The sequence below is a fragment of the Vicugna pacos genome, chromosome 1 (assembly GCF_048564905.1).
Source record: "Vicugna pacos chromosome 1, VicPac4, whole genome shotgun sequence".
Classification (NCBI taxonomy): domain Eukaryota; kingdom Metazoa; phylum Chordata; class Mammalia; order Artiodactyla; family Camelidae; genus Vicugna; species Vicugna pacos.
This window is the reverse complement of record NC_132987.1, coordinates 114,375,497-114,402,620: the sequence shown is the minus strand read 5'-3', so window position 1 is coordinate 114,402,620 and position 27,124 is coordinate 114,375,497. Positions and strand designations below refer to the sequence as shown.

The 27,124-nt window shown below is 46.9% G+C and overlaps 1 protein-coding gene and 1 pseudogene across 1 annotated transcript in view; one reads left to right on the top strand and one right to left on the bottom strand.

Moving 5' to 3' along the window:
• IFNGR2 (interferon gamma receptor 2) overlaps positions 1-23,279 on the bottom strand; it is a 29,365-nt gene extending 6,086 nt beyond the window's left edge. The window contains exons 1-4 of the mRNA XM_072968751.1: positions 22,970-23,279; positions 13,919-14,051; positions 7,328-7,536; positions 2,392-2,537 (exon numbers count right to left, since the gene is read on the bottom strand). Coding sequence (XP_072824852.1) covers positions 2,392-2,537; positions 7,328-7,536; positions 13,919-14,051; positions 22,970-23,054 — 573 coding nt within the window. The 5' untranslated portion in view covers positions 23,055-23,279. The remainder of the gene's footprint in view (positions 1-2,391; positions 2,538-7,327; positions 7,537-13,918; positions 14,052-22,969) is intronic.
• LOC102530937 (tubulin alpha-1A chain-like) lies at positions 16,881-18,690 on the top strand (annotated as a pseudogene).
• Positions 23,280-27,124: the final 3,845 nt, after the last annotated feature.

Sequence of the window (27,124 nt, the reverse complement as noted above, 5' to 3'; positions counted from 1 at the left end):
TTCCCAACCTGCTTCTGGCTTTCACTGAAAAGTGCTGGTTCCTTTTAGAGTGCAGATGGAAATGGTCTTAGTGATTCATGTCATCAGGAAAGAGCTGGGTCCCAAATTCTTAGAGGAGTCTGTCTCCTCTCCACCTCCCAGCCTCTACCCTCCCTCAGGTCCTGTCACCTCCACACCTCCAGTCAATGGCTCCTCACTCCCGGCCTGGACAAGGCTGTCATTGCTCCACAGGAAAACAAGGAAAAGATACACCATATTATGGCAATACAGGACTCCTTAAAGGGCTGCTTTCTTATTCTGAGATACAGCAGACAGGCTACAGCCATCTGGAATGGCGGGACATAACACACGCTCAGTGTTGTGGAAAGAGGAAGCTGCATATATATGTTGATTGAAAAAAGGCAGATTATTCAACAGTATATAGAACATGACCTTATTTTTAAAAATACAAAATAACCGTGTTGTACACGAATAGCAGGATTACAGATGACTTTTAATTTTTCCCCTCCTGTTTAATATTGATGACCGCCAGGGCAGAGGAGAGAAATTGTTGCTCCTGATGCCACATCCAGCAATTTTAAGGACGGCATTCCTTTATGAGTTTATTTCAGCAGCCACTTGGCCTTTCCAAAATTCAGAATCACAGGCCGCAGAGAAGAGCTAACATTTAGGCCTGACACTGCAGTCCGGAGAAAGGCTTGGTTGCGCGGCTGACGCACGGCTGGCATCTGGGAACTTGGATTCGGGGAGTGGCCTCACCATTCCCGGATAAGGGAGATTTAGTGTATAAACAATGCTTTTGGTGCTGAACACTTGCTCTCCTGCTGGGAGCCTGGAGTTTGGGTGTATAGACTAGGCAGAGGGTGCCTATGTGACCACCCCCAGTACAAGTCCCAGGCGCTGAGTCTCTAAGGAGCTCCCCTGGTTGACAACATTTCACACGCTGTCAAGCTTCTTGCTGGGGGAATTAAGTGTGTCCTGGGGGACCAGGGATGGCTCCGGGAAGCAAATGCCTAGATAATGCCTAGATTCCTTTAGACTCTGCCTTGTGTCCTTTCTCTGTAATAAATCACAGCCTCAAGGACAACTAGGTGCTGAGTCTCGTGCGTCCTTCAAGCAAACCTAGGGGTTGGTCTTGGGGACCCTGACATGCAGGCTCACAGCTGCAATGGAAAGCATACTGGTCGGTGGCTTTCACGGTCGCTTTGGCCCCAGAATCTTTTGCTCACAAAAGTCCAAAGTATAGACGCTCTGGCTGAAAAGCAGAAAGAGGAATCCCTTCTGGATTCTTCCAGGCCTTCTCTATCCCAGTGGACCAGACCTTGACCTCCGATTTCAGAAAATGAGTCTTTCCTTCATCCCCGTATGCTGGGAGTCTGTTCTTCAGTGACTTTTGCCTTCTCCGTGTTTTCAGTCACCACAAAGAAACGACGTGCAAATGTGGACTATGTTGGAGAAGAGCATCAGTTAAGAGCATGAGGGTCGATGTCCCCTCCGCTCCGCTAGCTGGCGGCTGCCGCCCTTGGGCAAGTCACGTAACCATTCAGTTTCCCTCCCTGTGACACAGGGTGGTGTCAAGATTAAATGAGATTAAATGTATCTCAAGTGCCTGGCCCAGGGCCAGATACAAAGAAAGCTCTGGATAAACATAAGCTCTTATATTATAAAAAATTATAATAACGTGGGACGTAAGAAATCATGAAGTTTACATAGATAATAAAACATCATTAAATGCAGTTTGGCTTATCAGACACTGGAGGTGATTAAACGCCATCCTTTTTCTCTTGTGCCACCCAGGGCTGACCGGGCCCCTCGGGTCTGACCCACCTCGGTCAACCCAGTGCCCGCCCCAGGCCCGCACACGGCCTGCATTTCTGATGGATCCAAGCACTTGCAGCTCCCCAAATGTGCGGTGCCTTCTCGAACCTACTGGTCCTTCTCCCTAGAACGCTCTCTCTCCTTCCAGTAACTGAACTTGTCACCTATTCACATCACACTCTTTGCAAACTGTTCAAACCAGAGGCTTTATATAGTTAAATCTTGCAGGCTGCAGTAGCAGATTCCTTGCTGTAGAAACAGGCCCACAGAACCTCCCCAAACTCCGGAGTGTGGCAAAAGCACCAGGGACTCCAGCTGAGTCCAGGTGCAGACAGTGGGGACCGTGTGACACCAGGCGGAGAGGGCCCTGCAGGCGGGTCTGGCGGGAGAGGAGTCTCCACACGGTGAGCAGAAGCAGGGGTCCTGAAGAGGAGGGTCTGCCCGCTAAGCCTCGGCCTTTCAGGGGATACCGGGATGCCTTATTTTCCTTGGCCGTTTTAAAGGGGACCTTCTTTTGCTATACAGAAACTCCAAAGAAAAGAAACTCAAAACAAAGAAGAATAATGGTCTTGCCTGTTGGATTCCGCCCTTTTCCCAGTAATAGACGTAATACAAAAAATAGGCTTCACTGGCAGGGACGTCAAAGGGAGAAGAAAACTTGATGTTAAAGGAGCCTTCTTCTGGGGTCACCCAGACGTTTTCTGGAGGTCCGATGGTCGCTGAAATAGAATTAAAAAGTCAATCAGTCAACCTATGTGTGTATATATACACATACATACCTACCCACGTCGTATATACATATACACACAATATGTATATTGTATGTGTAATTATAGTTAATGATATATAACATATATATATAATTATGTACATACACACATATTTGTACTTGTAATGAGATTGCATCCCGGCACACAAGACTACCAGATACTGCTCTGGGCACCAGATTTACTTGGAAGGTTACAGGGCAGCACCAGGGCTTTCTGGGGTCCTTGCGGCCACCCACACGGCTGCTGGCCGCCCCTGGAAATGGCTCAGTACACGTATCTGAAGCCACTTTGGGCAGGTACAGGAGCCTCCCTGGCTTGAAAGCCACACGAGCCAGTATCTCTCATAACAACTCCAGAATAGTTTTCGGAGTCCCCACAAGGGACACGCCCAGTTACAAGAATCCCTGCACTCAGCAACACCCCGAAGATGACTGCCGACCGGGTGCGTAAGACTGTCCCCATTGAAACGCAGTTTACCAGTCAGGGGTCCTTCTGACCATAAACATTTCTGCTTAATGACATGGCTTACGTGCTATCTTTATCAGATTTCCAGAGAAGCAGAGATGAAAGGTTAAGCATAGTTCAAATTTTCATGCAGAGGGGGAGAAGATTTTGTTAGTCCTTCTCTACTATATATATATAATTACATATTTTCTATATAAATGAACCTAAAGTGGTGTTTACAAACTTTAAAATACATTTATGTGTCTTCTAGCTTTTTGTAATACAATGCTTAAATATAATAACTGAGAGGTATTACCACCATAAGTCTATTCATTAAGGCTTTTCATACAATTCTCAGGATAGCAAGGACTATGACTCATGATAAGCAATAAATGAAAGATTACAGCATGCATCAAGGAAGCATTTAAATTGTGTAATTAACCAGAGGAACTCAGATCAAAGTACAGCTGTGTCCTCCAAGTTCTAAGAAGCCTGTTTCTGCACATCTTACACCCACAGATGATGTGAACGGTCATGTATTCACAAGAGTGGGGCTGGATTTCTCTCTTGCTTCCGCACTCTCGCTTGGGCTCTCCCAGGTTGGGCAGGGTTAGGCATGTGGTCTGGTCACCTTTCTCTCTGTGTGAAAGGAACTGGTCCCCACAGGGTTTGGACTCATGCCCTCTGATCTCATTTGTTCTGGTGGAGGAACTAAGTTCAAACAAAGACAGAGCTGAGCTATAGTGATGTTAGCAGATTTGCTGCAAGTAACAAAAAGCTCTCATTAAACCTGCTCACAAGCACTATTTACAATAGCAAGACATGGAAGCAACCTAAATGTCCAATGACAGATGACTGGATAAAGAAGTTGTGGTATATGTATATAATGAAATACTACTCAGCCATAAAAAAGAATAAAATAATGCCATTTGCAGCAACATGGATGGATCTGGAGATTGTCATACTGTAAAGTAAGCTAGAAAGAGAAAGAAAAATACCATATGATATCATTTATATGTGGAATCTAAAAAAGAAAGCACAAATGAGCTTATTTACAAAACAGAGACAGACTCACAGACATAGAAAACAAACTTATGGTTACTGGAGGGGACAGGGTGGGAAAGGACAAATTGGGAGTTCAAGATTTGCAGATACTAACTACTATATATAAAATAGATAAACAACAAGTTTATACTGTATAGCACAGGGAACTATATTCAATATCTTGTAGCAACCTATAATGAAAAATAATATGAAAATGAATATATGTATGTACATGTATGACTGAGACTATGCTGTACACCAGAAATTGACACAACATTGTAAACTGACTACTTAAAAAAAAATGGTCAAAAAAACCCCCAATAACCTGCTCACAGACACTGGCACACACATCCCGCGCTTCCGTTCCAACAGCTCCCTGACCAGAGTTCGGGAAAGCACACTGACCTCAGGGCCCGGCCTCCCCTGAACGTGTTCTCTAGACTTGTCTGGGCCTTACCCATGGGAGAGGGCGTGGGAGCCTGGACCACTAATCACTTAACTGCTGAAAGGTCAGCACTGAAAGACTCGCCTTTCTGAAGAGCGGCCCGGATCTGGAATCTGATTGCAACCTAATGAGCCTGTGTCTCAAGGGCGGACATCATCTGCCTTCTCTCCAGTCCTGAAGGAAGGCTCGAAGGAGCCACAGGTGACCCACTGAGAGCAACCTCCATACACCGAACGATCCCTATAAACCTAGACGTGGATTATGCGTGCACGTCCACACAGATCTGTGTAACAACTACACAAGGTCATCACCATGTCCCAGGAGAGGAGGGGAGAACTGAAGCCCAGAAGGGATGTCACTTGCCCAGAGTCACTGCCCGTAAGTGGCAGAATTGGGATGTGATCCCAGGTTTGTGTGATGCCAACGCCGACCCCCTCCAGCCACCATCTCACCCTCCCCTCTCCAGCCCTTAGTAAAGCATCTTCACAGGACCTACACATCGCAGCTCCACCACGAGTGGTGAAGGCAGTGATGGGCTCTGAGGACACCACTGCCTCGAGCTTCACCAGTGAGGGAGCCGAGCATGACATCCCCTCCCCAGTAACTAACCGAGGACACTGCTGCCCAACCAGCCCGGGAGGGCAGAGCGCAGCAGCTGGCTGACGCTGGATCCGAGACTTTCATCACGGGTCTTACTTCTGTTACTACAGTTACTGTATTTTCCCTATGAATTCCCAGACACGTGATGGTTCTCTACTCAAGACAAATGACCTGTCCCCAGTAGGTGACCAGCCGGCAGGGACTGGACCGTCTCCTCTTCCCATCCCCAAATCACCAGCACAGACCATCAATTTTTTTTTTCTCAGCTTCTTATTACAGAAATTTCAAACACGTAGAAAGTACAGAGAAGATGGTAATCAAAGGTCATGGATTCATCACCCAACTTTATTTTTTATTGAATGAAAAATTCTTTCAATTCTATAGTGCTTTGCAATTTTTTAAAGTTTCACACATATGATTTTGTATAATCCCACAAAAGCGCTTTTATTCCCCCATGCCTGAATCGCTCCTCCCCCTCCCCACTGGTAACCACTAGTTTGTTCTCCATATCTGACTCATCATCCAATTTTATTATACTTTTTATTATTTTTGGTAGATAATTAGGTTTATTTATCTTATTTATTTTTAAATTTTTAATGGAGGTACTGGGGATTGAACCCAGGACCTCATGCATGCTGAGCATGTGCTCTAGCACTGAGCTATACCCACCCATCACCCAACTTTAAATCAACCATCAAGTCACAGCCAGTTTTGTTTCTCCTATGCCCATCCACCCTGCCCTTGCCCCTCCCCACCTCTGGATTATTCTGAACGAATCTCAGACATGACATCATTGCAAATATGTGTAAACGTGTAAATACTTCAGTACGTATCTTGAAAAGATCTGATCTCTCCTTTTAAAAAAAGTAAACAAAATACCACTGTAACACCTAAAATAAACAAACAACAATTGCTTAACATATAAAATATCTAGACTGTGATCACCTTTCCTCAATTGTCTTACACCTTTGTTTAGTTTGAAACAGAGTCCCAAGACGTTCCATACTTTGTGTTTGCATAGACACTGAGGAAACATGAGGCTCAGCTGGCCATGCGGAAAATGAGCCACTGAGAAAACACATGTATAAACTAGTATCAGGTGAGTCTTATGCCCCCTTCCAATATCTGGGAGCACACGTGTGTTCATTCAATCATTCAACAAGTGTTTACTGAATATCTTCCATGCGTCAGGCATTGTTCAAGGCTGAATTAAAGTCTGTCTTGAACATAAAAGAATTAGTGCCAGGGAAGGGTGATCAGTGAAGCCAGTAGCCTAGTAACCCCCCTAGCACAGAAGTTAGCAAACTTTTTCATTAAAATGCCAAAGTAAATGTAGGCTCTACAGGCCAGAAGGACCTTTTTGCAACTACTCAACTCATCTGCTGTAGCACGGAAGCGGCCACAGACAAGAAATACATGAAGAGATGGGGAAACTGTGTTCTGATAAAACTTTTTTTTCAATTGAGGTATAGTTGATTTACAAAGTTAGTTTCAGATGTACAGCAAAGTCATTCAGGTATCTATGTATGTATATACACATGTTCTTTTTCAGATTCTTTTCCATTATAGATTATTATGAGTTATTGAATATAGTTCCCTGTGCCATACCATTAAGTCCTTGTTTATCTATTTCCTATATAGTAATGTGTATCTGTTAATCCCAAACTCCTAATTTATCCCTCCTCCATTTCCCTTTTGGTAACCATAAGTTTGTTTCCTATGTCTGTGAGTCTGCTTCTGTTTTGTAAATAAGTTCATTTGTATCACTTTTTTTAAGATTCTACATATAAGTGATAGATATATTTGTCTTTCCCTGTCTGACTTCACTTAGTATGGCAATCTCCAGGTCCATCCATGTTGCTGCAAATGGCAATTATTTTATTCTTTTTTATGGCCAAATAATATTCCACTGTATATGTTGACATCTTTTTTTCTGATAAACTTTATCTACTTTATCTACAAAAACAGGTTGATGGGCTGCATTTGGCCACAGGCTGTGGTTTGGCAACCCTCTGGTCTAGCAAGTCACCCTCCTCAAGCACCAGCCATCGCAGTTAGTACCTGAGTTTGACCATCATACCCACCTATTTGCTGGTTATTCAGGGTGACAGGCAGGAGTCAGGTGCACAGAGTCAGACTGCTGAGTGCAGGGGAAAGTGAAAAAAACCGGAAACGATAAAGGAAGTTGATGCCCAAGTTCTCTTACCATTCCGATAGTGTTGGAACCAAGGCGCCGTCACCCAATCAGAAACGAGGCCTGCCAGCTTAGCTTGAACACGTAAAGAGATGTTGAAACTCGGGGGGAAACCCTCTGAGAGGTTGTTTGTGGAAAAGACACACTTTGGCACAATGATGTTTGTACAATCCACCTTACTGTTTTCTTTGTTGACGTCGTACCAGTTACTACTGGGATTGCTGCAAAGGAAGAAAAGGATTTCGTTTCACAGAATTCTCACTTCGATCGTAAAGAAGTTTCCCCAGAGCTGAGTTTTTTTTTTTCTTTTTTATTGAAGTATCGTCAGTTTATAAGGTTGTGTCAATTTCTGGTGTACAGTGTAATGTTTCAGTCATACATATACATATATTCCTTTTCATATTCTTTTTCATCATAGGTTACTACAAGATATTGATATAGTTCCCTGTGCTATACAGTATAAACTTGTTTATCTATTTTATATATAGTCGTTAGTACCTGCAAATCTCAAACTCCCAATTTATCCCTTCCCCTCCACCAGTAACGATAAGTTTGTTTTCTGTATCTGTGAGTCTGTTTCTGTTTTGTAAGTAAGTTCATTTGTCTTTTTTTTAGATTCTACATATAAGTGATAGCAACATGGTATTTTTCTCTTCCTGGCTTACTTCACTTAGTGTGACAATCTCCAGGTCTATCTATGTTGCTGCAAATGGCATTATTTCATTATTTTCTATGGCTGAGTAGTATTCCATTGTATAAATAAACTACAACTTCTTTATCCAGTCATCAGTCAATGGACATTTAGGTTGTTTCCATGTCTTGGCTATTGTAAATAGTGCTGCTGTGAACACTGGGGTGCAGGTGTCTTTTCAAATTAGTTTCCTCTGGATATATGCCCAGGAGTGGGATTGCTGGATCATATGGTAAGTCAATTTTTAGTTTTTAAAGGAGTCTCCATACTGTTTTCCATAATGGCTGCACCAAACTGCCTTCCCACCAACAGCGTATGAGGGTTTGTTTTTCTCCACACCCTCTGCAGCATTTATCATCTGTGGACTTTTTAATGATGGCCATTCTGACTGGTGTGAAGTGGTACCTCACTGTTGTTTTGATTTGCATTTTTCTGCTAATTAGCAATAGCAAGCATTTTTTATGTGCCTATTGTATGCCAAGAGCTGAGCTTTTGAAATGATTTTTTTCCCTTTTTTTTGGAGAGGGTGGTAATTAGGTTTTCTTTTCTTTTTTTAAAAAAATTTATCTTTAATGGAGGTACTGGGGATTGAACTCGGGATCTTGTGTATGCTAGGCGTGCCCTCTACCACTGAGCTAATCCCTCCCCTGATAAAAGGATTTTTAAAAATTGAGATATAATTCACATACCATAAAATTCACCCATTTAAAGTGTACAATTTCAGTATATTCAGTGCTGTGCAATCATCACCACAATCCACTTTAGAACACTTTTATCACTCCCAAAAGAACCCCCATACCTATTAGCAGTCACTCTCCATTTTCCCCCAACCCCCCAAAGCCCTACGCTTCCATTAATCTACTTTCCGTTTCTATGGATTTGCCTGTTATGGACATTTCATACAGATGGTATTGTAAACGATGTGGCCTTCTGTGATCAGCACCTTTCACTTAGCCTGTCTCAGTATGTTTTCAAGCATGATACATTGTAGCACGTCAGCACTGCATCCCTTTTTATGGCCAAATAATGTCCCATGTGCGTACACACCACATTTTGTTTATTCATTCATCTGTTGATGAACATGTGGGCTGTCTCCACTTTTTGGCTCTGGTGAATAATGCTAAGGATATCCACATGAAAGTTTTTGTGTGAACATGTGTTTTCAGTTTTCTAGGGTCTATATCTAGGAGTGGAATTGCTGGGTCAAATGGTAACTCTGTTTTTCACTATTTTCCAAAGCAGTTGCACCATTTTACATTCCCATCCACAATGTATGAGGGTTCCAGTTTCTCCATATCCTCCCCAACACTTGTTATTATGCCTTTTTATTAGAGCCATCCTAGTGGCTATATTTTTCCTGATAACTAATGATGTTGAGTGTGTTTCATATACTTATTATACTTATTAGCTATCTGAATACTTTCTTTGGAGAAATGTCTACCCAAATCCTTTGTCTATATTTTTACTGGGTTATGTGTCTTTTAATTGTTGAGTTGTAAGAGTTCTTTATATATTCTGTATAAATTTTTTTTTTTTTGCAGGGGAGGTAATCAGGTTTAGTTTTAGAGGAGGTACTGGGGACTGAACCCAGGACCTTGTGCATGCTAAGCATGTGCTCTACCGCTTGAGCTATCCCCTCCCCACCTTTGTATATTCTGGATACAAGTCCCTCACCAGATCTATAGCTGGCAAGTATTTCCTCCCATTCTGTCCTACAACTGATCTGCACGCTCCAAACTCGGCCGCTGCAGCCTACGTCTTAGACTGTGTTCATACAAACCACAGTCTAGCTGGAAGCAGGGTTTGTTTTTACCCCAAAGCCGCTCATTTAAAGAAAGGGTTGCCCACAGGAAGACCCTGCCAAATATAAGGCCAAGCATCCTTGTAAGTGAGAATGTACTCCCCAGAGTCCCAGCACCTCATTCCCGCATGGCGTTCTAACCCCCAACTCGGAGCTCTGTCCTTAGGTGACAGACTTGAGAAAAGGCAGGGAGGTGGCTCTAGACACCTCAGTGGGGAGCAGCAGGCAGTGTCCCCTCTAGGGACAGGCCATGTTCTGGACAGCAACTCTGGCCTAGAAAGCAGGCCAGGGGAGACAGAAGTTAGATGAGGCTCGGGTCACGGCCACTGGCTTTCACACACCACATGGACTTCTAAGTGTACCTCTGACCTTGACTGGAGGCTTACCTTCTATTAAAGCAGTGACTGACAAGATGAAAGCCATCAAGATGTGTCCCCAGGGCTTCCACAGGAGGTGCCTGTCCTACTGGCGCACCACCACGCCCTGGGCTCACAGACCTTAACGGGGAGAGGGACCCCAACGCAGGCACCCCTCCTCAGACTGGGGGGTGTGCCTCAGAAGGGAGAAGGTGATTTTTTTTTAAGTTATACAGATACTTAAAGGCACTCTAACCTCCTCCCAGCCGATCCCAGCTGTTGAACCGGGGCAAAGGGCCCCCTCCCTGATTCGCCAGGGAACTCACCACCCGTGTTCTGCCTCCTCCCCTCTCCTCCAAACCTGCCCCTTTCTCAGAACCACTTCTTAAAACTGTTTCTCAAAAACAGGGTTTAAAAGGGCACAAGCCATCCAAATTTAAACGACAGCTGGCACATGCAGGTCAGCAGTTTGCGGGGAAGTGGCATTCTGGAATGCTGCCTCCAATCAATTTGCAAAGGGTGAAAATAAGGTGCTGTGGGCCCCTTAGGTGAATAATGACACGGACACAGCCTCACATGCCCATCCGCAGACCCCAGCCTCTTGCCCTGCGTAAGTCAAATCAGCCCGCCTGAGCTTCACTCAGCAGGTGGTCCTGGCTCCCAGCAATGGACTCATAGGGACTGCCTCTGTCCCTGAATTTATCTAATTTTGAAAGCAACCTCATCACAAGAGGGAGCATAGTGATTAAACACAAGGACTCTGGAGCCAGACCACAGGGGTTCTCTGTTCCTCAGTCTCCTTATCCATAAAATGGGGATAAACGATGGCATCTGAGTCTGTTTGTCGTGAAGGTTGAACCAGGGGACACCAGGAAAGTGCCTAGGCCAGGGCCTGGGACCTAGGAAGCACCAAGTAAATATTTGCTGAACTCCGGGGCTGCTGCCCTGCCTCTGTTACATCACTTCCAAAAATGATTAAGTAAGTTTGTCCCTGCTGAACCCAGCAAGCCATCTTCCAGAAATGTAAGAAAACAATCGGGGCTGATTTATGTTCAAGGACATTACTTCCAACAGTCACAAACTGTCAACTATCTACACCACCCATGAGTGGGGAAAAGTTACAAAAATCACGTCTGATACATCACATAACAAAACATGGGATAAAAATGTTCACACAGAAAGAATCACATAAAAAAAAGTCACACACTTAACTACATCAAGTTAAAGGGAAAAAAAAAAAAAAGAGGAAGCAGGCCCAGAAGAGTCATCTGGGTTTTGTTTTAGTCTCATACACACACTGGCACATCTGCAAACAAGTACATGCGTTTAGAAAAAAAGTCTACAGAGAAACACACTGAAATGAGAATAGTGATTTTTCTTGGACACCAGGTTGGTTACATTTTATTCTTTTTACTTTTTTGGGTTTTCCAGATTTTCTATAAAGAACATGTATTGCTATTAAAATTAGAAAAAAATGAAATTAAAAAAAAATACTCCGAGAAGACAGTGGCTGGGCAGGTCTTTGCCTGGCAGCAGCCCAAGTAGGGTGTGACCAAGAAAAAGTCCCGCTGTCTGCTTGTCTTTGTTTTCAAGAAAAACCCGAAACTGGGTCCTTTTCTCTTTAAATGAAATCTCCAGATTTTAAGATGTTGGCATGAATTGGGGGAAAAAAAGTTTAAACACTGTGGGCCAAACACAGCCTGTAGGCCACAGTAACTGCAACCTCTGATTTAAACTTTAAATTTTCCCACAAAGTGCTGTGCATACTTTTGGCTTTGCTGTTGTGGCTATCAAAATACAGAGGCACATTCATTTATGATTATAGCAATGCTTTACTGGACAGAAACAGGAGGGAAAGTTTTAAGTCTCATGAGCCTCAAAATTAAATTCTTCACTGCAACTAAGATGTCCTAAACATGTAAAATGTATCTAAAAACAAATAAACAAAAAGCAAAGGCCCTCTTTGATCAAATCTGCAATTGGAAAAAACAAAATCAGCCCTGGTTTGAGTTTTCAGGGACACCTTCAGCTTTTGCAAACAGGGACACTCACATTCAACCCATCTCTTTGTTTCTTTTTACTAAAACCAACTTCTATCCTGAAAAATTGTCCACAGAGTGCTTTCCAAGTAGAAAACAAAGTGAAGTTGGTCTGTGATGTGCAACTGTCAAAGGCTTTTAGCAAATATTTCTAATATTTAGAGGTACTTGGTCAACCCACAAATGTATTTCCCTGGCCAAGGCTAAGGGATGCTCGTCAATAAATCAGCCATGACTTCCTCATACTGAAATCTTGTTTAGTTCCAGGAGACCATATTTACTAAATGCCGAGTAGGACAAGCTTCACGGGCATGTGACCTGTGCAGTACACAAAGCAGTACTCCTAGGAGAGAGCAGCTGATCTGAAGCTCTGCTGCTGCCATCCTGAAATCCCCAACACTTTTTGAACAAGGGGCCCCGCATTTTCGTTTTGCACTGGCCCCCACAAATTATGTAGCTGGTTCTCGTGGACTGGTCCATTGATTATAGATGATCATGTTGGTAATTTACAGTCACTGAAGAAATAGCTAAATGTGATTCAGAGATGGGCCTCAAATCCCAATTTAGAATCTATGCTTACTACACAAATATTGTTACAATGGACACTGAAAGGTGAAAGAGAAGTCGTCTGGAAATGTACTCCTCTAGCAAATTACCTGCCTGTGATTTTTCCAAATTCTCTACCTGTTCTTGACCACAGATACATTCCAAACTGTAGACAGTTGCAACTGCTGTCAGATGACACATAACTATCCTTTTTAGAGGTTGCCTAAGGGTTCAATCACAAGTTAACTTGACACAATTTGCTACCTTCCCACTGATGGACATGAACAGACATTGCGAGGTACAGCCCCATGAATTAAGTTTTGTATTTCCTGATGGGGGGTTGTATTATCTGCTTAGGGTAAAACTAATGTGGACATTCCCATGACTCTAAATAAATAGTTGAATTATTTTCCTAGAGGGCTGTGCTAATAATAGACCTTGATCCAGCCCTGTGTCCACCAGCCACATTCTCACAAGTACCGAGCATTCCCATGTCTCTTAATTTTGTTTCTTCAGTAATCTGAAAATGACTTAGCCAATTATTTTTACTTAGTCTACAATTAACACCTTTAACAAGGTACACAAGGACTTGGACGTTACCTTTCTTCTTTCTACATGTGACTAGACTGCAAATTGACTGATGGCCAACTATAAAAAAGCTTGAAAAGGGGAGAGACAGAACAAGGGACCAGAATAAAATGCAAAATGGAACACCAGTTTAGAAACTGAGAATTAGTTGTTCATTAAATGAATAAAAGCCCTATTAGGCCAGATGTGGCCTAGAAGGCTAATTAAACCAGAATTTTTTTTAAACCTGAAGAAGGTGAAGGCTAAAAGATGCCTCCTGCCCTTTCAAGGACAGGAAGCCCTTTTATACAATCTTTTTCCTGAAACCAATAAGAAAATCGACTTGCACCAAACTAAGAAGCCCTGTGTTTAGACAGCTGGGCTCTCTGATGGCCAGCATCCTCGCAGCCTTCAGACGAGTGGGAAGTTGTGAAATCTCTGTCCTTGGAGATTTTAAAAATACAGAGAAGTACCTGCTTCCCATGGATTTACTTACAATCCTGCCAAGAAGCAAGACATAGCAGTTGGTCTCAGATCCCATAACAACCCACCCCCCACCCCACCTCCACACCCAGGAAGGAGGTGGACAGAAAGGTCGCTTACTACTGATGCTGCACCTGGTAGACCACCGGTCTCAAGTCATTGCTCAGGGTCACCGGCTCCCAGCTCAGAGCCTGCTGCGTGTTGTACAGGTAGACCTTCAGGTTTCGAGGAGCAGGCAGCTGGGAAAGGGAGTCTGGAAAGGGGCAGAGAATGAGGGCAGGGGGAAGAGGCGGGAGAGAAAGGGAGGGTCAAGAGGAGAGAAATCAATTACAAAAATATTCAAATGCACTCTACCAAACTGTTCATTTGCCTCGGTTTTTGGAATTACCCTTTCTCCCTGGCACGTCTCCCCACCCCTTTAGCCTCTGACTAAAGACAGCACCACTGACACAGACTGTGGGAAAAAGGCATGAGGCTGCCTTTCCAGCTGCGGGCTCCAGCTCCTATGAACGGGTCCTGGGCATGTAGTCTGGCGGAACCAGAACACCTGGCCTACCTTTAGTAAGTGCAGGTAATTTAATAGACTGGGTCTCAGTTTCCTCTTTAGGAATACACCTAAGTAACAGAACGCTGCAGAAGGTTGAGGGAGGATTAAATTGGTGGACAACGGACATGCATTACCCCAGGCTTAGTACCAAGGGAGTTCATGGGTAATCCTACACACACACAGACACACACACACACACACACACACACACACACTGAGCCAGGCGTGCCAAGCCCAGAAGCATCTGGGAGGGTCAGGACTTATCTTCTGGGCTTCATCAGAGTTGCCACGCTTCTCAAGGACCCCAGCATCACCATCACTGAGGTGCTAGTTAAAATGCAGAGTCCCAGGCCCCACCTCCCACCAGGAAATCTGCAAGTTCAAGCCTCTTCCCAGGTGATTCTTAGGCACTCTGAAGTCTGAGAACTACTAACGACAAAATAACACACTCCCCAGGGAACCATCACCAAAATCAGCATCTCCCTCCCCGGGGTGACCTGGAAGACACAATCTCAACCGCCCCAAGCAGGTGCTGGTTTACAGGATTGGGCTAGAGGCTGCAAGCACAGAAGCCTTTCCTCTTGTAAGAAAACAGAGGGTAATGATAAGACTTTCTGTGAGATTAAAAGATTAATGAGAAACACCCAGAGGTGGAAAGGTAAGTTTGAAAAACATGCTGTTCCAGAATTCAAAGCAGGAAATCCAAACCACACATTTTCAGTAAGTGCATCCAGTCTTAAAGAAGGGTGCGTACACCGGCCGACGGCCCGGCCTGCTGCCCCTCTTCTGAAGGAGGCATTAGCTGTACTTGTTCGTTTACACAACACCCATGGTCTTCACAGCTCCCACCTGGGGCTGACCTTCATTCCAGATCTTAATTCAACCAGCTAACTTGACACTCCTGCTCATTCACACCAGGCCTTGTGGAAGCCAGGTCAAAGGCAGACAGACAGGGTGGCAGGAGGCTGGTCTCCGGGGCAGGCCCATTCCACACACCGTGGCTGTCATGACCCAGCAGATCCCAAAACTGAGCCAAGAGATAAAGATCTGCTTCCAGAAGGGGCTGTGCAGGGCCCCAGGGGTAAGCACCCATCAAAGCATCTCAGAGCCCTCCTTCTACTGTCTAATGGTTTCCTACTGATGCGGAAATAAATTACCACCAATGGAGTGTCTTAACCCAGATTTATGCTCTTACAGTTCTAGAGGTCAGAAGTTTGAAACAGGTCTCACTGGGCCAATTGTCAAGGTCTCAGCAGGGTTCTGTTCCTCCTGGAAGCCCTAAGGGAGAACTGGGGCCTTGTCTTTTTCCTTCCTTAGAAGCCGCCCACATTCTTTGCCTCGCAGTCTCCTCCTCCATCAATGCTGGGCAGAGTGCTCATGCTTCTGCCTCCCTCTTCCATCTTCCAAGGACATTTGTCATTATACGGGGCATGGAACCGTATCTCCCCATGACAAGATCCCTTTTGCCACGTAAGGTAACACGGTTACAGGTTCTGGGGATTAGGACGTGGACATCTTTGGGGACCATTATTCTGCCTGCCATAGTGCCCCCTCCCCATCTCCGGGGAGGAGCCAGCGGGAGTTCCCTCTGCCTTCACCCTCGCCCCAGTCTAGACATTCAGGTGAGAAAGGGCGCACCAAGGGGCCAGTGATGAAGGAAAGGCTTCCACCCCCAAACGACACGTGTACCCGAAGAAAGACTTCTTGGTAAGAATTGGAGTCTCCAGATGAGTCTTTCACTTTCTTCAGCTTTCGTTTTACCTAGGTGGGGAGAGGGGACCTGCAGTTTTGCTCTTGTATTTGAGTTTCTCGGAATCCCCTGTCTCACCACATTCAGAGAAGAAAATGCATCTTAGAAACTGTGGATTTCACAGCCAAGTCCCAGAGACGGCCCACTCACTAACACCCGGCCCTCCGCGCCTCTCAGAAGGCCCCTCCCTGACCCGCCTCCCGTGGCCACCTTCTTGTTCCTGGGAAATGCTGGGCACACTCCCACCTCGTCTTGACCTTGCTGCTCCATTTCTCTGGAACCTTCTTTCCCTCTGTGCCATGGCTCCCCCTCCCTGCCCACTCCCTTCAGGTGCCACCATACAGAGCAGTTTCCTGCCTAAAAAGCCCAGGGCACGGGGCTCCCGATCCCTGCTTAGCTTGTCTCCTGGTTTTCCCACCACCTGGGTCCTTGGTATACGCGCTGGTGGTGAGGAGCATGGGTTCCCGAACTAAACTGCCTGAGTTCAAAGCCACACACTCCGTGCGGGGACTTTCGGCGAATTGTTTCACCTTTGTGTGCCTCGGCTGTCTCATCTGCAAATGGAAATGAAAACAGTGCGACTTCAAAGGGTTGTTACGGGCAGATTCTCTTATATCAACCACTTAAGAGTAGCTCTGTAAGAAGCAACCTCTCCTCCTCTCTGCCATCTGCTCGGCAGCTGCAAAACAGCAACTTTGCATGAGTGCATCTCCATCCGTGTTGGCCAGGCTGGTGCCCAGATCGGTAATGCCTGCTGGAAGCTCTACTGCCTGGAACACGGCATCCAGCCCGATGGCCTGATGCCAAGTGACAAGACCTCTGGGGGAGAAGACAACTCCTTCAACACCTTCAGTGAGACAGGCGCTGGCAACCATCTGCCCAGGGCAGTGTTTGTCGACCTGGAACCTACAGTCATTGATGAAGTTCGCACTGGCACCTACCGCCAGCTCTTCCACCCTGAGCAGCTCATCACGGGCAAAGAAGATGCTGCCAGTAACTATGCCCGCGGTCACTACACCATTGGCAAGGAGATCATTGACCTTGTTGTGGACCAAATTCGGAAACTGGCTGACCAGTGCACAGGTCTTCAGGGCTTCTTGGTTTTCCACAGCTTTGGTGGGGGAACTGGTTCTGGGTTGACCTCCCTGCTGATGGAACGTCTCTCTGTTGATTATGGCAAGAAGTCCAAGCTGGAGTTCTCCATTTACCCAGACCATCAGGTTTCCACAGCTGTAGTTGAGCCCTACAGCTCCATCCTCACCACCCACACCACCCTGGAGCACTCTGATTGTGCCTTCATGGTAGACAACGAGGTCATCTATGGCATCTGTCGTAGAAACCTCGATACTGAGCGCCCAACCTACACAAACCTGAATAGGCTGATAGGTCAAATTGTATCCTCAACCACTGCTTCCCTGAGGTTTGATGGAGCCCTGAATGTCGATCTAATAGAATTCCAAACCAACCTGGTACCCTACCCTCTCATCCACTTCCCTCTGGCCACATATGCCCCTGTCATCTCTGCTGAGAAAGCCTACCATGAACAGCTTTCTGTAGCAGAGATCACCACTTGCTTTGAGCCAGCCAACCAGAGAGTGAAAAGTGACCCTCACCATGGTAAACACATGGCCTGCTGCCTGTTGTACCGTGGTGACGTGGTCCCCAAAGATGTCAGTGCTGCCATTGCCACCATCAAGACCAAGCGTTATCATCCAGTTTGTGGACTGGTGCCCCACTGGCTTCATAGTTGGCATTAATTACCAGCCTCCCACCGTGGTACCTGGTGGAGACCTGGCCAAAGTACAGTGAGCTGTGTGCATGCTGAGCAACACCACAGCCATTGCTGAGGCCTGGGCTCGCCTGGACCACAAGTGTGCCAAGCGTGCCTTTGTTCACTGGTACGTGGGTGAGGGCACGGAGGAAGGAGAGTTTTCTGAGGCCTGTGAGGACATGGCTGCCCTTGAGAAGGATTATGAGGAGGTGGGTGTAGGTTCTGTTGAAGGAGAAGGAGAGGAAGGAGGAGAGGAGCACCAAAGTTAAAATGTCACAAAGGTGCTGCTTTTACAGGGAAGCTTATCCTGTTTCAAACATTGAAAAGTTGTGGTCTGATCAGTTAATCTGTATGTATCAGTATATCCTCTCATACACAATTACTGACCTATGCCTTAAAACACAACACTTTGTTACAGGCCCAAGCTATCCACTTCTCTCATGGATTTGAATAAAGTATTCCCTGTCTTAAATGGAAAAAAAAAAGGGTCGTTAGGAGTCAGAGGCACGCGCGGGTTGATTTTATATGCGGAGCTGAGAACAGTGTGAGCACATGGTTGCTTCCTCTCCAGCCAGCTGCTCATCGACAGCCTCCTCCAGACTCTTGAGCAGCGAGCTCCAGGAAGGTGGGGTGTGGCTGGATTCGGGGGCTGCTTCACCCCCAGTGCCGGGCAGAGGATTTGGGGAAGGAGTGGCCTGCAGCCCAGCAGCCAGCTCTCCTTTAGGGATCACGGAGCCCATTTCTGTGTCCTCAGCGTTGCATTTGTCCATTCGAAACCCTCGCTAAGTTTGGGCTCTCTTTCCCTTCCTTGCTTCCAGTGTAAGTCCTGCCTTTTTCTCTGGTCTCAGAGGCTAGGGCAGGGGGTGGGTACAGCTTTAGACCGTGGACTTATCTCGATGGATCTGAAGAGTCAGCATATCTAGGGCCCTAGCACCTGCTGTCAGTGGTGCTAACAAGGGCTCTGTGAGAAGAGAGTTTTTGGACCAAGGGCTTTGGCTGGAATCCTGCCACCGAGAGCCCCGGGATCCTGCTATGACCCAACCCGAGCCTCAGTATCCCCATGAATAATGAAATGATACCATCTCTCCCAGAGATGGAGTGAGTGGCAAATGCAGGACCATGAATGTAAAGCAAGCCAGACACTGCTGCTCAGTGTGGTTTTTAAGACATGACTCTTTCAGGGTGTCCTGATGGATGGCTGCTTCTGCAGGTGGCGAGCAGCAACCTGTGACCCAGACTCTGCCTTCAATGACCACCAACAGGGCACCCAGCTCCACGCTGACTACTGTATTCAATGGTCTGACCCTGTCGTAGGCAGAACAGTGGCCTCCCAAAGACGTCTGTGTCCTGTGAACGCATTAGGTCACACGGCATAGGAGAGTTCAAGCTGCAGATGAAATTTAGGTTCCTAATCCAAAGACCTAAAAACAAGGAGATTATCCTTGACTATCTGAGTGGATCCAATGTCATCTCAAGGATGTTTCTCTAGAAGCTGGAAAAGGTAAGGAAATGATTTTCCTCCTAGAACCCTCAGAAAGGAGCCCATCTCTACAACACCCTGATTTTAGCCCAGTGAAACCTGCATGCAGCGGCTGACCTCCAGGACTGCAAGATGCTCAATTTAGTTCTAGGTATTTTCTCCATAAGCTTGTTTTCCTATAGACATCTTTGCCACAAGTATTTTCACTGCAAACATTTTCACTGAATAACTAACTGGCTGTAAGGCAATTTAGCTGTAAAAAGTAAAATAATGAAAAATAAAAGAGAGACATTAAAAGAACTGGATGAAACATGAAAAAATGAATAACAAAATTTAAAAGACTTTACTGTGAAATAAAAACTATTTGAGTATGTTTAAAATGTGTACAGATTCATGGCAATACTGGGCAAATACCTGATTTTATTTTGTGGGTTTTACGAAGCACTAGTCTTCAAAGTTTTTCGTTCATCAAATTTCACATTTTTTTTTTTTGCTTGATTTGTCTCACACTTCTTCTTTCAGTAAGCGAGGAGTTGGTTTCCACGCAATTGGTCACATGTTTGTCACCAAGCTTTGTACTGTGTTGTGAGGGCTTCTGTACTGTTGTGTGTTCTTGGCATACTGTCACAGGTCCATCGATAGATGCTCATCTCCATAGGAAATGTTCGCTCAACTTTGTGCTTTCACGGCCCTCTAGGCCTCTTTCTCCCCAAGGTGGTATGTTTCAAAATAAGAAACCAATTCCTGGGGCAAATCATTGCTATCTGTCAGCTGGATAAAGCCATCAATAATTTCACTAACTGGAAGAAATGCTAACACATTTCAAACCACCTGAAACCAAACTGTCAAACCAAACTGTCAACCAGTTATTTTATCTTTTGTGGCAAAATTGTCTTTATGGCCCATTAGTTATGCAGTGAAAATGTTTGAAGTGAAAATACTTGCAATAAAGGTAGCTATCGCAAAGGCGCTCACAGCAAAGATTCCAGACACGAAGAAATTTGTGCTGTATTGAGGCACTAAGTCGGTGGTCATTTGTTACAGCAACAAGGGGAAACTGATACGGTCCCTGGAGATGGATACCACACCTTTAATGACACCCCAGCTCCAACGTGATAAAAGCTCACAGTCCTAAGCAGGGTGTACACAGCCCTGCTCGACCTTCCTTTTCCATGGTCTCTGGGGCCATGGTTCATTAACTGTTAATGGTTAGAAGAGAGAACTTAGGTAAATGTCAAGTGTGTCCTCCGCATCTCACAGCTCTTTCTGTTCCGCATTCTGGCCTCAACTGGCCACTTCTGATCCACCCTGGATCCGAATGTTTGAGAGTTTACATGTTTTTAAGAATCGGCTATTCTGGGTCTTAAGAACTTAGTTTGATTAACACATTATACACAGATACTAAAATAAAGTACAACTAACATTAAAGTTAATCATTCAGTCTTGACAATCTAAGACCCTTCAGGATCTTTCCATGGTTGGGTCACTATGATGAACATCAGTGATCCCACCTCCAGCACCGGGTAGGTGAGCAGAAGTCAAAACACATTCCCTGAGTCCTCACCCACAACCAGAAGTCGCTCCCGTCAGTAAATACTGGACATCACCTTATTTACCTAGACCCCTTGTCTCTTCCTTTACAGCTCTTTGCCCCTTTTTTGATCAATGAAGCATTTTTTAAATTAATATATTTTTCTTTGTATGTAAAGGAGGAACTGTAACTCTCCCTAGTTGGACATATAACTCTTTTCTGCGAAAGAGGATGGTTTGGTTTCCTCAGGAGTAAAACGGGGCTATGACCTACTTTCAAAGAATGGGAGAGAAAATTAAGAGAGATGATGTATATAAAGCACTTAACACCTTGTCTGATTTAGAAGAGTGACCTAATAAATGGTGGCCATTACTATCTTTTACAGAATTTGCCACCATGTATTCCAGCTACTTGGTGTATAATGTGGTGCTGCTTTGCAAAGGATCTATAAAGGACCAGATTATTCCCCATGCATCCCACAGACCCAGACTTTTGCAGACTACAGTGAAAGGTCACCACTAGAAAGATGGACATGCTCATGGGTATTGTGGCAGTATCAAATTGCAAAGTTTCTAAATACTTCTCTCAACCTCTGGAGTCATGGCAGACAAGTCACAAACAAAATAAAGTCACAAAAAGTTTACAGACCAATTGGGAGCAGCACTAGTATAAGGCACCACTTGCCATCACCCAGCTTGGGCAATTACCAACATTTTACCAATGTTCAAATCTCATCGGAAGGAGGCCCAGGGAAGGGGCAGACATAGGTTGTTCAAGACTTGAAGCTGGGGAGCAGTAGAGTCAGGATTCAAACTCATTTGTCTGACCCTCAGGGAGGAGCTGCCATTTAAGTAGGAGCACGTATCCTCACATGCAAGGCCCCTCTTGTCAAGGACCTGCGGAATTTAAGGGCTTTTGTAAGGGATGCTGGCTGGTAGAAGAAACAAACCCAAACAACACCTTGAGATTTCAAGTGGGAGGAAACTTCTAAATTCTTGAGACTTTTTAAGTGTTACCCAACCAGTGATATCAGCCTCTCCATGGGAAAGAGCCCAGCAAAACACACACGCATATACATGCACAGAGAGAATGTTCTACATCCATCTGTCACTGAGGTCTTTCTCTTTCTTTTCTTCCTCCCTCCCTCCCTGAGTACAGGCGCGCGTGATTTTTATATTTGGCTCTTACCTGTGGTCAGTTAGTGTCAGAGGTAAGGAGGCTGAGCTCAGGTAAGGGACTGAACAGATAGGAGCAGAGCTGGGATTAAAAGTCTGGTTCCGCTGACCCCCGATAGGCAACACAACTGGGGGTCGGGACCCTTACGGGTCCTGTCCTGAGTGCTGCTCCCCATCTAGCTGACCATCTGGAGGTCACCCCCGCTATCAAACACACCTGGCCACAGTAACACTGAGTTACGGTCGCAACCTCCAAGACGGAGGTCTCTGCATATGACTGGCCTTCGTGGCACGAAGCTGGAAGGCAGGCAGGCCTGGGAGCGGGCTTCTAGCTCAAGCCAGTGGGGAGGTCACTCCAGGCAGAGGCTACGTTCAGGCGGACCAGGAGAATCGTCTGGGGACGGTAGGGGCAGCCTTTTCTCCAGCCCTGGATTCGATTTTTTCTTTGTTCATTTTGAGAAATGCGGAGAGATCGGCCGCGTTAGTTTTAGGGTGCGGAGGCGCGGGGCTGGGAGACAAGGAGCAGGGTGGGGGCGCCGGCCGTCCCGCGGCACCTCGGGCTGCGGCAGCTCCTGGCCCCGAGGCTGCCCGGAATTCCCCGCCCCGCGCCGTCCACCCCACGCCCGCTGAGCTCCCCGCTGGCCCCTATCCACTGCCCGCAGACCCCACCCGATGGGGGCAGCCCCGCAAGCCCTCAACCAATCTGGGTTCCCCGGGGACCCCAGCCGATTGGGGCAGCCCTGCAGACCCTCGACCGACCGGGGCTCCCTGCAGACTCCCACCCGCTAGGGACACCCCATTTACATCTAACCGATCGGGGTTTCCGTGGATCCCCCACATGCCGAGGCTCCCCGCGGACTCCCACCCGTGCGACGACGCCTCTGTCGCCTCGGGGGCCGGTCCCAGGCCCTGCTTACCTGCCGGGGGCGCCGCTGCGCCGCAGCCGCTGAGCCACAGCAGCAGTGGCAGTAACAGCCGCGGCGGCGGTGGCGGCGGCCGCATGGCCCGGGGCTCTGGGCGCCGCAGGCTCGGCGGCGGCTCTGGGCGCGGCCTGGCCCCGGCACGGGGTCGCCAAGCCGCTCACGTCGCCGCCGAGGCGGCCATGGCGAGCGCAGGGCGCGCGGGGCCCGCCTCTTCCCGAGCGGAGGCGGCGTTGGCGGCGCGTCCCGGGCGACAGGGAGCCCCGCTCGCCTCCGCGCCCAGGCCGGCCCCTCCCGGCGCCGCGCCCCGCCCCGCCCCGCGCGGAGAAGCCGCCGCGCTCCTGCGCCCCCGCCCGCCGCCGGGACTTTCCTCGCGCCCCCCATCCCCGCCGGCGCTCGTGGGAACCGCAGCCCGGGGCCCACGGCTCCGCTCGGCCCGAGCGCCCAGCACGGCCCAGGCCTTCCTCTGCGGCCGCCCGAGCCGGGACCCCGCCGAGCCAGCGCTGAGCCAGCGCTGAGCCGGCCGGCCTGGGCCTGGCCCCGAGGAGGGCGGACCCCGCCGGACGCCGCGACTGGGGAGCTTGCGACCCCTCTGGAAGAACCCGTGAAACCCAAGGCCGGGGCGGGGCTCTTGTGGAGCCCCCTACCCGCACCCCACCTCCTCTTCTCCCTGATGCCTGGGGTCACACAATTCGGCCATTCCTCCCTTACATTTAAACTGTTGCCTGCTTATTAGTATCTAAAGTACGGATTCGGCTCTTGACCCTTTTTGGAAAAGAGTTTTAAGCGTATAGTAGTTTGAAAGGGCCTGGTGAAGGAAGGAGAGGGGCTTCGCGGGACAGTGGGCGCGCAGCAACGCGGAAGGAGAGAGAAATGCCCTACATTTCGTAATGATCTGTGGGTTTGGCCCTGGTTCAGGCTATGAAATGTACGAAGGCGGAACCTCAGGAGCCGGTGGGTGCGGGGGGAGGTAGGGGGGAGGCCTGCTCTCAGAGTCTGAGGCTGCGCTCTCTCCAGTTTGATGCTAGCAAGGATGTGAGTCTCTTTTGTTCTCCCAAGATGCAGCTTAAACCGAGCTCAGAAGGGAAGGAAGGGGGCAAAAAAGGGAATGATTGGCTGGAAGACCAAGAATGAAAGAAGAGGGTTATCGGAGCCTGCTGGACTACTTGGCAGCCTAATGTTTGGCAACACCAAGCTTTACTTTTGGACTTTCTGCATTTTATTTCCTTACTACAGATCTCTTTTGCAGTTAGCCACTGTTGTAAAAATGTTTGACGAAATATCTAGCAGTATTTGAATGATGCTTTGAATGAGTTTTTCAAGACAGACGTGTTTATACATTTGTCAAAGAAGCAGGGTATAAGTCAGAATCTTTGCGAAAATGACACATTGAAAATGACTGGAGGAAATACACCAAAACACTGATGTGAATTTCTGTTTTCTTTCCCTTTTTTTTTTTTTAATGCTTTTCTCTTTTTCCCCAATGAGTATGTTTTCCTTTTATAATCAGGAAAGAAACATCAAGTGAAAGAAAAGGACAGATGTGCTTGTGTCCCAGCCCAGGCTAGGGAAGACTTGTGATCACCTTTGATTTAGAGTTCTCAGGAGCAGTGACGGTGAACCCTGTGGTCTTTGAGGAGTACATGCAAAACCCCGGGAGTACTTTTTTCTCCTCTGCTGGAGAATCTCCCTCCAAAGGTCTTCTCTGCTAAAAAGAGGGTTTGTGTTTTCCTGACAATCCTTGGCAGACTGCTAGAAGGAGCACACCCAGTTCACTATTCGGGGAGGCATCCTGCTGTCACCTCAAGCACACAGTGTCAGAGTGAGATGGGAAGGGGACAGGGCACAGCCATTCAAGGAATGCTACAGCAATTAACATCAAAATGGTAAGATTCAACCCCCAGTAGGCCTTGAGGCTCAAGATGATGAGAGATTTAACTTCTAGCAGATCTTGAGCTTCTTTATACTCTCATTGTAATATATTAACATGGTGAGTAACACGCCCACAGGCACCATGGCAGTCCCAAGGCTAGCCACAAAAAGTCAAAGAGTAGGAAATGGCCAACTTCCTGGGAATCCCAGCCCCTTCCCCAAGCTACTTAGACTGATCCTTCCACTTATTAGCATATGAAGCCACCAAGCCTATAAAAACTAGCGACACAGCATCTAGTGGCCGCCCCTCTCCCTCTTTCGAGATGGCCCACATTCTTTCTGTGGAGTGTGTACCTACTTTTAATCTGAGCACCCAACCCCCACACCTCGTGGCCTTTCTCTTGCCTTTCAATGTATCTCTCTGAATAAATCTACCTTCACTCAACTGTGGCTCACTCTTGAATTCTTTCCTGCGCGAAGCCAAGGACCCACACTTGGCGGGGCACATCCCATGGGCTCAACCGAGACCTGGAATACAGCCCTCCCCGAGCCCCACATCTGTTTTCCTGCATCAAGAGTAAGTAACTGTTCCCCAACTCCAAGGCTGCTCGCCATCAAAAGGCCAGTTTCCAGTGGCTGGCATTTCGGTTTCCTTTTCCTCCTGGGTAGAAGATTTTGAAGTCATGGATGGATGACTCTTCCACGGAATCCTCAATCTGAAGAGAACAGGCAGTCGATCTTGCTGAAATTTCTTGCGAAAGAGGTCTAGCATCTACTGCCTTTATCTGGTTCCATCTTACCTCACAGAGCATCATGCAATACTTTTGGTTATTGCATGTGACCTGTAAGTGGATTCCCGTCTGCAGCTCCTCCCTCTTTGTAGGCAGGTTTACTGAGAAACTGCTGAGTGCTTACACCTCAGCAGCCCTCCTTTCCACAGCCTCTTCCCCGGCCTTGCAAGGGGCTCCCCGCACTGTGTTCACTTGGTCATATGCTTTGTGAAATCTGCCAAGTAAGCAATTTTAGCCACAGTCGTTCAGACCTCTGTCTCTTTCCTCTTTGACTTCTCCTCTGACATTTCTCACATAGGCTGCTGTTGGTGGTGGCGGCGGTGTTTTCCAGAAAAGTCTTGACATTATATATCAACAGCAAATTGTGAAGTTAAAAGAAACTTTTCTAAATTGTCAAAAAGAAGAAACATTTTGATAAATCATTCTCGAGGAAAAACTGAATTAACTTTTTATTCTTTCTGTAGAGCATATTTTAAAAGGTTGCCATAGGGAGAGGCAAAGAGTACCTAAACAGAAATGCCTGTTAGAGAGTATTAGAGAGGTATGTCAGGCAGTTAGCTGGTACACATATTTTATTTTTCTGAATTTTGTGATGTTAGTGGTATTTGGCAGCTTTGGAAATTTTGTAACTTGTGATTTATTTTCTCATTCTAAGTAAATACTTTTGTACCTAATTTTGAACTCTTAATTGTGTATTCTTTTTCAAATGTTGTATAAACATGGTATGTAAACTTCAACCTTACAAAACCTGGATCACCCAGTCCCTTCCTATGAACTTGCTACCTTCTGGCCAGTTGATCTTCCTGAAATGTTTTCCTCAAGCTAATCACCTAGAGGGGCTTCCCTCCCCTCCCTCAGGAGGGTGGATGACGGGTGAGAGAGAAGCCAGGGGTGCTTCTGGCTGTGTCAGACCGCTCGGTCCTCACACTTCGGGGAGTCATGAGAGCCCTCTCTCAGGTGAGAAGACCAAGGCTCAGAGAATTAAGTAACTTGCTCTGCTGTGGACTTGTACTGTGTCTGTCTAGTGAAGCCATAACTAGAATTCCCCTCCTTTCATAGTTCTGAGTCACCATGGGCCAAGGGGGATTTTTTAAGATAGGATTTGGAAGGTAGAAGGGAAGATTCAGCCACATTCCTTTACTCTCAGGAGGCTGGGGCAGGGCATGGAGCATTGCTGAAGCTCACAACATCATGGCTTATCTGCTAGTGTCCCGGGAAGCAGCTAGGACTGTAGATTCTCTAGCACCTGCTGCATCCTCTGCTACAGCTTCCCCATCTCCTGGGCCAGGTGTGTGTTTAGCTTCCCAGCAAAGGATGCCAGCTTTTCCTGCAGGACACCCTGCTGGAGGCTTGGAGATGGCGAGATGAGGGTTTCCCCTTGTCCCTGCATCCTCTTCCTCTTGTCCATCTTCTCTTCCCAACCTCCTCCCTGCTAACGTCAGGCTCCAACACCAGACACAGAAAAAAAGAGTCTCGCGTAGACTGTGTA